Raw genomic sequence first — 11,164 nt, 5'->3', positions numbered from 1 at the left:
CACAAGAGAAAGCAGGAAAGATCTAAAATTGACACCCTAACATCACAGTTAAAAGAACTAGAGAAGCAAGAGCAAACTCATTCAAAAGCTAGCAGAAGGCAAGAAATAACTAAGATCAGGGCAGAACTGAAGGAGATAGAGACACAAAAAACCCTTCAAAAAATCAATGAATCCAGGAGCTGGTTTTTTGAAAAGATCAAGTTCTCTAATTTTTTTGTGTGATATCTAATCTGCTGTTAATCACATCCAGTAAAATTTTCACTTTAAATATTATAGTTCTCACCTCCAGAAGTTCTATTTGGTTCTTTTTATATCTTCTATTTCTCTCACTGTATTCCTGTTTTTCTTTTAATGCTTGTACATCATTAAACTGGCTGTTATCCTTGTCTGTGAGTCGTCACTGGTCATTTCTGTGTGTTTCTATAAACTGATTATTGTCCTTGCCCTGGCCACATTTCTGTGCTTTTTGGCATTTCAGTAACTTCTGATTGGATGTTGGGTATTATAAAGATTATATTGTTGAGTGTCTGGATTTGGGGTGGTAGTTATTTGTGGATCAGTTTGATCCCTTTGAGGCCTATTTTTAAGCTTTCTTTGAGACAGGTCTTGTGTAGCTTTGGCTCTAGGAATACATCAGCCCTACTACTAAGGCCTCTGGATTCTCTACTGTGTGTCCCAGGTGATCACAGAGGACTCTATACTGGTTGGTCAGACCTTGAATATCTTTCTACCTTTGTGTGTCCTGAGAATTGTTCAGCTTACAGCTTCCTGGTCACCCTTTTCCTGGGCTTTTGGAGTTTCACTCTATGCATGCATGGCCTAGTAGTCAGGAAAGACTCAAAGGGAAGCTTATACATATTTTTTGAAGCTCTTTTTACTGCATAACTAACTCCTTTCTGGAACTCTGCTCTGCAACTTCCAGCTGCCTCAGCTGCTCTGAATGCTGGCCTGTGTCTCCTCAACTTGGCAAAGCCACTAAGCTCTCTTTGGTTCTCGCCCACCCCAACACAGTCTCAATCTGGAAATTGCCTCCAGGCAGAGAGCTGAGGCAATGATAGGGCTCCCCTTATCTGTTTCTTTTCTCTTGGGGATCGTGATTCTGTATTTCCTGCTGTCTAGTGTCTGAAAACTTGTTTCACATATATTTTCTCCATTTTTTTCTACTTATTTATGGCAGGATGTGAAATCTGTTCCTTGTTACTCCATCGCAGCCAAACGTGGAAGTTTCTGTCCATTCTTTTTAATGTAACATCTTTAATTTTATATAAGAGTCTTTCTGGAGTAGCTAGATTTTGTGGGCCTTGAGCCAGTGTAAAAAGCCTTCCTTTTCACTGAATTATGAATTGAATTGAACTGTCATCACAACAGGAACTGTGTAGCTGTTTCTTTGAACTCTGTTGTGGGAGGCCTGTGATGCATGGATATCGGTGGTAGGATCTTTCACATAATTTGCAATTTGGAAGAAGAAGAAAATTTGTAGAAATCATTCAGCTCTTTTGTTTAACAATTTAGTGTTTGAAGATCTTTTCTTTGAGGCTTATTTTTCCAGCTGTTTTGTTCCACTTCTCATTTGGTTGAATGCATTAGAGAACTGCTGTCATGTGTACCTGTCTTGCTGTCACCAGCCTCCTTGTGTCAGTGGGCTGTGGCTTTTAAGGGCCTCACTGCTGGTCTAGAAGCCCCCATTCCTGCTGTCTTCCCTCCGGCATCCTGATCCGGTTTTTTTGTTGCCTCTACAAAGTTGGAAAGGGTCTCTCATTTCCTGGTTATTTCTTCTGATGATCTTGGTGTGCCTTCTTCCTGTGCAGCGTCAGCATGGACTTCTAGGCTTGCCAGTCTTCCTGCTCTTGGATCTCTGTCTAGGTCTGTCTTCACCTGGCTGTGCCTGGGCTGGCATCTGCTGGTCTTGTCTTGGCTCCCTCTGGCCTGCCTCTGTTCATTCTTTGCCAGGCCCTGTTCAAGGTGTGTTTTCTCACGCATCTCCATGCCCTGGCTCGTCATTCAGCCAACATGTGAGAGAAGACTCAACAAGATCAGAAACCAAGGAAGAGGAAATCACCAGTCTCTTCCCAGGGGATCCAGGGACAGGGCTGTCATCACTCATGGCCTTTTTCACTTTCTTTAGTTCCACCTAATCCCCAAGGTCTTACTCTCCCCAGGATGGAGCAGCAAAAACCAGGTCCTGGCAGTCCCTCTTGAGATGCTGGAAGCTGAGGTGAGCTGTGCTTCCCTCTGCCTTGCTTGGGATTCTCTCACCGCTCCCTGAATCTGGCCTCAGCCTCTGTCTCTTGCCCCAGCATGACATACGGCAGAGTATGAACCCCAACTGCTGCCTTCCTGCCCTCCCACTGCTTCTCTTCTGGAGGCTGCCAAGGATTGGATATCCACTGGGCTTGGAGTCCCAATCATCCAGATGGGGAAGCTGAGTTTCCATCCAGGAAAGTGATTGAACGGAGGTCCCTTGGAAAGACGAGACGCCAGGGCCATGGCCCAGGGATCCTAGCGCTTGATCAGGTTCTCTTTTCAGGACTTCTTGGAGCTGTGGTTAGGCCTCCATGTTAGCAACAGACACCCACTCCAGACCCTCGCCTCTTGTCCCTGGCATTACTGGCGCTGCCCCTGCCTCATTCTAAAATAGATGGAAAGACTGATTAGCCCTGGGAATTCTTTCAGGATTTGGTGACATTTGACGATGTGGCATGGTACCTCACCACAAGGGAGTGGTTTAAGCTGGACCCTGAACAGAGGGTGCTGGCATATTATGGGAATGTGACCTATGTGGGTAAGGATGTTCTAGCCCTTCCTCAAATTCACCACCTGCTTGGAGTGGGGCAAGGGGCACATGGCTACCCCCACAGAAGCTCACCTTCTCCCTGTATTGTGGGGAAACACAATGGGTCTGCCACACCTGATATGTCACAGTAGTATGAGTTCCCCCAACTCCTCTTGGCATGGAAAGAACCCCTCTCAGTCTTTTATTGGGAAAGAAATTAGAACACTGCCACTGTAATGTAGAATACTCTTTTCATTTTAATGCACAAATTATGCACATTGCATGACCATTTGGTTTGAGTTTATTTGTGAGAGAATGGTTGATGTGATCAAGATCTTGTTCACCCATTAGGGGTCTGCATGTGTGCAGTGGGGAGGAGGTTTTAGGAGGAGAGACTGTTGGGAGTCAGATTTGGGAGCTGTGGAAGTCCACATGTCTGGGAAGAGCATGAAGTTAAATGTGTGAGCACTGAGGGGGTGGACAGGGAGAAGGCAGGGTGAGGATTACCTCCTCAGGGTGGCCACTTGATCCTCCACAGAGCCTCCCCCAGGTGGGCCCAGAGCCTGCCTTCCTCAGGCTCCTGGAAGGAGCCTGACCTTGGGAAACACCTTTGAACTGAATGAATGACTTGCCTAAGGTTACGGCCAGCCTGGTCTTTGAAGGTGGAAGGGGGTTCCCCTTCAAAGGCCTTGCCTATGTTCCTCCATTATTCTCATGTCATCTTTGGCTGTCGCCGTAACCAATCTCCTTTCCCATGAGCAGGCGTTCCTGTTTTGAATCCTGCCTTGGTCCCTCACCTGGCACAAGGACAAGTGCTGTTGGTATCAGACCCATCGCCAAACACTGATCCAGCTAAGTACTCTGGTGAGTGAAAAAGAAATGTGAGGAAACTGGGGGAGGCCCAACCGAGCTGGGGTTTGGGTTAGAGTTGGAGGGCCCAGCCGAGCTGTTAGGCTTGAGGTTAAGGTTGGGGGTCCCAGCTGAGCTCTTGGGGTTGAGATTAAGGTTCAGAGGATCAGCTGGCGTCTCAGGGGTTTTGGGTTAGGGTTGGGGGTCCCAGCTGAGCTCTTGGGGTTGAGGTTAGGGTTTGGGGACTCTGCTGAGCTCTTGGGCTTGAGGTTAGGGTTGAAACAGATGAGCTCTCAGGGGTTTGGGTTAGGGCTGGGGAGCCCAGATGAGCTCTTGGGGTTGAAGTTAGGGTTGAGAAGATCAGCTGTCCTCTTGGAGGTTTTGAATTAGAGTTGAGGAGTTCCAACTGAGCTCTTGGGGTTCGGGTTAGGGTTGAGGGGCCCAGCTGAGCTCTTGGAGTTGAGGTTAGGATTAGGGGGGCCAGCTGAGCTCTTGGAGTTGAAGTTAGGGTTGGGGGTCCCAGCCAAGCTTTTGGGGTGCTAGTTAGGGTTTGGGGCCCCAGCTGAGCTCTTGACAGTGAGGTTAGGTTGAGGATCAGCAGGGCCCTTTGGAGATTCAGGTTATGTTTGGGGATCCCAGCTGAACTCTTGGGGTTGAGGTTAGGGTTGGGGGCCCAGCTGAGCTCTTGGGGTATAGGTTCGGTTTGAGAGGATTAACTGGGCTCTTGGGGTGCTTGGGTTAGGGTTAGGGGGCCCAGCTGAGCCTCTGGGGACATGTGTGGCTGCTCTCCAGTCACAGAAGGGGTGACCTCCTCAGCACCACTGTGGTAGAGAGTGTCCAGAATGGAATGAGGCCCCTCAGCCCCTGGCTTCTGCAGTCCTTGCTTCTGGTGGCTTCCGAGCCCAGGCCCCATGCTCAGTGGCTGTCTCAGAAAGAAAAAGATTCTTGACAAAGGAGAGGCCCTCCCCTCAGTCCTCCTCTGCAGACTACACTGCCTTGTGTTTATCGTTTCAGAAAGCACCTCTGCCACCCGACACCAGACGATGGGGGAAGACGCCCAGCCACAGGAGATGGCCTCCACAAGCTCCCCAAGGGCCAGTGGCCCCAGTCCTGAATTCAGACAGCATGGGGACTCTGACAGGAAGAGAGGGAGCCCACAGAATCTGCCCATAGAACATCATTTTGCTTGTAAAGAGTGTGGGGACACCTTTCGGCTTAAAGTCCTGCTTGTCCAGCACCAGAGAGTCCACAGTGAGGAGAAGGGCTGGGAATGTGGCGATTGCGGGAAGGTCTTTAGGGGGGTGGCGGAGTTTAATGAGCACAGGAAAAGCCATGTAGCTGGGGAACCCCGGCCCGGCCCCAGTAGGGCCCTGGAGAATGCCGCGGAGAACAGGGAGCAGATGGAGAGGGAGGGAAAGCCCTTCGAGTGCGAGGAGTGCGGAAAACGGTTTAAGAAGAATGCAGGCCTCAGTCAGCATCTGAGGGTCCACAGCAGAGAGAAGCCCTTTGATTGCGAGGAGTGCGGGCGGTCCTTCAAAGTCAACACCCACCTCTTCCGACATCAGAAACTTCACACTTCGGAAAAGCCTTTCGCCTGCAAGGCATGCAGCAGGGATTTCCTGGATCGCCAGGAGCTTCTCAAGCACCAGCGCATGCACACTGGCCACCTGCCCTTCGACTGTGACGACTGCGGCAAGTCCTTCCGAGGGGTCAACGGGCTGGCTGAGCACCAGCGCATCCACAGTGGGGCCAAGCCATACGGGTGTCCCCACTGCGGCAAGCTCTTCCGAAGGAGCTCGGAGCTCACCAAGCACCGGCGGATCCACACGGGTGAGAAGCCCTACGCCTGCGGCCAGTGCGGCAAGGCCTTCCGCCAGAGTTCCAGCCTCCTGGAGCACGCACGCATCCACAGTGGCGAGCGGCCCTACGCGTGTGGCGAGTGCGGCAAGGCCTTCCGCGGTCCCTCCGACCTCATCAAGCACCGGCGCATCCACAGCGGACTGAAACCCTATGAGTGCGACAAGTGCGGCAAGGCCTTCCGCCGGAGCTCCGGCCTCAGTCGCCACCGGCGGATACACAGCGGGGCGCGGCGCTGTGAATGCAGCCAGTGTGGCCGTGTCTTCAAGAGGCGCTCGGCGCTACAGAAGCATCAGCCGACCCACCACGAGTAGAAATGCCCCGCGGTCCCGCGGGACAGGGACGGAATCCCCAGAGAGGATGGCAGAGTCAAAGGAGATGAACAGTTTTGTAGCGCTTATATATTTTGTCTTCCAAAAGGTTGAGACCGATTTATACTGCCACCAGCAATTTATAAGTGTTACGTTATGCCCATCGAGAGTAGCTTGTACCATTTAACTTGGTTTGCCTGGTTTAACTGGTAGGAGGCACCATCAAGGTATTTCAGTACACATGCCTTGAATCCAAGAATGAGAGAGGACAAATCTGGATGTGGGGTAGGGAGGGGCTTAGAGGTCATCAACTCCAAGCTCCCCCCACCCCAGAGAAATACACAGAGCTATTCCACGGTGGCGTCCTTATAATACGATCCCAGCTTTCCTGAAGAGAACATTGCCCTCATGTTTTTTGGCCTACTTGAATTTATAAATTTTTAGGGGTGTAAATAGAACACTCAAATGTCTTAAAATATTTAATTTATTAATTTAGTTATACATACATACTGTAAATCACATATTATATAAAATAATATATTAATTTAGAAAATGCCCCATTTTTGCCATCCTCCCTTTCACGAAATCATTTTACTCTGACTCCTCACGGTCTTCACCAACATGGGAGCCCTGTTTGAGTCATCAGACAGTTTCAAGACACACCCAGTCACTTCCATCCGAGCTCTGCACCGTAGCTCAGTGACAGTCCCTTCATGAGGCTCTCATGAGAAATTTTCTCCCAAGCCACAAGACCATATTTGCAGAACATAAGGACTATTTCTCTTGTCATTTTTTAATCTGTCCTGTGACTCTACAATATAGCCACTTAAGGTGGTACTTTTTCAAACAACCTTTAAACGTCTTTTCTTTTAAAGCACCCAAAATGTCATTGTGAGGCCAAACGCCTAGTAACAGTTATTGAATCTGGGTTAAATGTCTGTATCTTTTTTTCTTAAACCATTTCAATTTGGTGTCCCCTATACATATCCAAAACTAGCATCGATTAGGATTGTTTTGAACTAATGGGTCTTGTCCTCAAGCAGCACTAGTTTGTTCAAAACAAAATAGTTGAGAGCATGCCCCTAAGAAGAGATACATCTCAAGGACTCGAGTGCAGGGTGACGCCTCCTTTTGGAAACAAGAGCCTCTCCTGGTATCAGGCCTCGATGGTACTTCTCCAGCCTTCCGTTTCCAGCTCTATAAAACGGGGGTGATCACAGCACCTACCTCCGAAGGTTATCATGAGGACTGCCATCGTGCCTGCAGAGTGCCAGGACCACCAGCCTGGCATGGAGGTCCACACTCAGTGAAGGCCATCTGCTGTCATTGTCATTGTCATTGTCATAGTTATTGCCATTATTCTGTGACTTGTCAGTACCAGAACTGGGGATAGACCCCGGGCCTCCTGACCACCAGTCTCATCTTCTTTCTCTTATGCAATGACTTAAATGCTGTTTCTGTTGCATGCAAATTGTCTGTTCATCTCCTTTGACTAGTTATCAAGTTACCTTCCAATATATTGACTTTACGTAGCAGTTCTTTCTATATTGATGGTGATGTTCTCTTTTCCAGTTTTATTGCTTTGCTCTTTGTGGCAGTTTTATTACATTTCTGTTGTGAAAGCTTTTAATTTTTACATATCCAAGCATTCATTTCTTGTCCACTCTGTCATAACTTTCATTGCTTCTGTAGCTAGATATGATGACATTTTCTCTAGAATTTTAATTACAAACAAAAAGCTGCAACCCCTGCCCATCGGAAGGTGAGTACACCAGGTGGGCAGGCTCTTTCCTCATCCGAGATGCAAACTCCGTGTCTATCTGTGGGCACCACTTGACGATCCAACCTGGCCACTGCAGCACACTGGAGATGCTCCCGTCATAGGTTAGCCAGAACTCTGTGACTGTTCATCAATATAGACCCTGCCAGCAGCAGCAGGGCTTGGCCTCACCTAGATCAATGGGGTGGTCCAAACTTGATCTGGGAGCAAGCAGCCCAGCCATCCTTTGAGCTCCTGGGAGCTTTGGCAGTGCTCGGAGTGGATTCAGTGACTGAGCAGCAGATTCACCCACGAGACATCTCCTTGGACACAAGAAGACTCGCCTGGACCACATCCTCCTTTCAGCCAGTGACTCTAGAACTAGAAAGAGATTGGTTCATATGCTTCTGCTTTGGGCAGCTAGGGGAAAATTCACCCATGTGTTCTGGCATCACTTCCTGCAGCCGCACCTAAGCGAGGGCAACAGAGCAGAGGCTTGGAGAGGAACCCTGCCCCTCCGATGGCTTGCGTGTTATGCTGATAGAGGCTGGCAGCACTGCCCTGGGCTATGACTTGCAACAGCCATGACCAGGAGGAGCACTAAAGCAAAGGTTTGGAGGGCAGTAGAACCCTTCTGACAGCCTGTATGGCATACAAGTAGAAGCTGGTCCTCCTGGGTATGAGCTGCCATTTCTAGCAGGCTCCCCCAAGAGGAACAGCAGCAAGGTCTGGCGAGGAACCTGCCCCTCCAGTGGTCCACAGAAGCCACAGATAGAAGCCAGCCCCACCAGGGTTGTACTGTGACTTCCCAGCAGTTGTGGCTGGGGACAGGGACACTAGGAGGGTCTGGCAAGAAAGTGTGCCCTTGTGGGCCCACCAAGGCTGAGGCAGAGCTTCCTAGCAGACACAACTTGGAAGGACTTCTCAGGCCCCCATCCTGGGAAGCAAGGTCCTACAATGACCCCTGTGACCTTGGCCAGAACGTCCTCTCAAATGGACCCAGGCCACCACAGTGGCATTATGCGACATCTCCACACTGACCCTAGGCTGGAGAGGAGCCAAAAGCACTTGTTACATAGTGATTCCTTTTGCCCTGTGGGCCTCAGTTCTTGGAGTAGTTGTGAATCTGTGTCTGAAATCACTACTTTCTTCTCGGATCCGTTTTCTCTTTTCGAGTTGTTAGGATATGTTTTGTACAGATGTCATTTGATAAAGAAGGTTGACCTCTACCAGGGCAAGTCTGGCACCTTTACCTAGAAGTACTCTGCCATGTCTTGCCCATTCGTTCATCATTTGTTGGGTTTCATGAGGGATCCCATTGAAGTAGATCCCTTTTATGAAGGGATCCCATTGAATGCAGCATTAACTCAGAACATAGCATAAAGTTGTCACTGCTCCCAACTGGGACGTGGCGTCTTGGCATCCCTTCCTGTCCTCCTTGACTCTTTCCCATCTTCGGTTCAATAATTTTCTCTCAAACAAATGCTCTTTTAGAGTTAACACTAAAGATCTGGTCTTTGCTGTCAAGGTTGATGGAACAGCTGTTCGTAGTGTTTGCGGTAAAACCCGTGTTCTCTTTCAGCGCAGTCTGTGGCTTTAACGTGTGTCCTTTAATTTCGCCGAGTTCATTTCTCGCCTCTGGTAACTTGGGGTGGATTTCCTTGGGCTCTCTAGGTGTACTGCTATGTCAGATGCAAAATATCACCCAGCTTCCTGTCACATATCCTTGTCTGTGCATTCATGCATCTACCTCATTCCAGTTTTCTTTCTAACCTCATGTATTCCTATTGCGAGGGAATGTGTTCTTTTCCTGATCCTTTTGTAGTTCATACACGTGACAATTGGGTTTTCATGCACGTGTGTGAGATGTGCCTCCTTCAAACCTTGTTACTATGTTGGCACAGTACCCGCCTGACATGGTAAAAGAAAAAAAAAGAAAGAAATATGTTCTTTTCCTACCATTTGAAAAAAGAAATCCTCCATTACTTTTATTAGAGTTTTGAATACTTGTGAAAATTTTCAAAAGAAACTAATTGTTTACCATTTCTACTGCTTATTACAATGAGCTGTGTCTGTTAGCTGTGTCACCCCACTCTTGCATTTCCAGAATGGTCCCCACCCGATTGCAGCAGGCATCTTTCTCCAGTGGTGTTGCATTCCATGTGCTTAATTTTGTGCTAGAACTGGCACAGCGCCTGCCCTACCTACAGCCCTGGGTTGTGGCCCTGTTGCATACCATGTGATTTGCCACCCCCCTTGTAGGCCACATTAATTCAGCCAGAACTGAACACCTGACCCAAGGGCAGCAAGCAGTCTTCAGAGCATAGAGCTGGCAGAACACGATGGACCATGGACCACACCAGGCCTTCCAGATCTGCAATGCAGACAAGGAAACAGAAGCTTCTAGGCATCAGAAGGTGTGGGGGCAGCACAGCACTCAGAGGAGTGAGGAGTGTGGCACCTGCTGGGAGGAAGGCCTGGCCATGGGATGTTCTTGGATTTCTGGCAGCAGCCGTCATTGGTCCACATGTGTCCCCACTACAGACTCCTTGACTTGAGCCAGCTTGAGTGGGTCTCTACTGTTTTCTATTGCATTTTGCCACTTGACTGCTTCCCGGCCAAGTCGCACCTGACTGCGTGAACACCTGTTTAAATGTGTGTTCTCTGTTCTCTAAGATGGGTGAAAGTTGATGCCTTCTAGTCTCAGTGAATTTAACCTGTGATTTTATGTCTAGGTATTGTTCCTTTACTGAACCCACCACGTGCAGGCCATAAAATGAGTGAAGTCACAGCGCACCCTGTTCTCTTATTTTTGAAGTGTTTCACAATTTCCAGCATGTCCATCAGATGGGGGGATTGCTAACTTCTCTCTTACTAATGTGCTTGCATTCTGTGGTTCTCATTGCATCACTTTGGGTGTTTACTTTGCAAAGCAGAAACTGTCTCTTTAAACTTGGCCCTCAGTGTCATTTGCGTATCTCTGTATTTTTCTGTTGGGTTGTTGGCACTCTTTTCTCATTCCCCCCATCTCATTACCTTGTCTGTTTTCTGGCACTCACTATAATCAGCCTTGCACTAGAGCTGTTTGTGGACTTGGCTTCACCCCCTCCTCCTCAGCCCTCCCCCACCCATTTAATTGTGAGCTCTTAGAAGACAGGGGTGGCCTTTCGTGTCTGATCCCCTACCAAATCTAGCACAGTGCCTTGCATCAAGTAGATTTCAATAAATATATGTTAAATGGCATTGGTCTTCCCTGACGTCTTTTGTCACAGCTTCGTTTGCCACTTCCCTTGCTCCTTTCTCCATGCCATAGGGTTCTATACTTGTCCTTGCAGTTGGAAACTGCCCCCTCCTGGGGTCCAGGTGCTGTCCAGGGTCCAGGCCCCTGCTGGGAATGGTTATTCCAGTGCTTGCTGGGCACTTGGAGGGAAGAGGAAGCACCCTGATGGGGAGGCTGGTTTGCCTGGAGTTCTGAGCTCTCCCTCGGCAGAAAGGGGTCTTTCATTGAGCCTCCCCTCACTGCAGCGAGGGCTCCCCAAGTCGTAATTCCAGGTGGGAGCAGAAGACAAGGCCAGATCCTCAGCTCCTCCCTCAGGGACTGGGAATGGGATTAAC

At 49.0% G+C, this 11,164-nt stretch overlaps 1 protein-coding gene across 1 annotated transcript in view; it reads left to right on the top strand.

The window, feature by feature from the left end:
• The window catches only part of ZNF275 (zinc finger protein 275), a 21,686-nt gene extending 10,894 nt beyond the window's left edge, over positions 1-10,792 (top strand). The window contains exons 3-4 of the mRNA XM_017880808.1: positions 3,536-3,637; positions 4,637-10,792. Coding sequence (XP_017736297.1) covers positions 3,536-3,637; positions 4,637-5,793 — 1,259 coding nt within the window. The 3' untranslated portion in view covers positions 5,794-10,792. The remainder of the gene's footprint in view (positions 1-3,535; positions 3,638-4,636) is intronic.
• Positions 10,793-11,164: the final 372 nt, after the last annotated feature.

This window comes from Rhinopithecus bieti, unplaced genomic scaffold (genome assembly GCF_001698545.2).
Source record: "Rhinopithecus bieti isolate Rb0 unplaced genomic scaffold, ASM169854v2 scaffold_12667, whole genome shotgun sequence".
Taxonomy (NCBI): domain Eukaryota; kingdom Metazoa; phylum Chordata; class Mammalia; order Primates; family Cercopithecidae; genus Rhinopithecus; species Rhinopithecus bieti.
The sequence above is the reverse complement of the archived record's forward strand: the minus strand, read 5'-3'. Positions and strand labels throughout refer to the sequence as shown.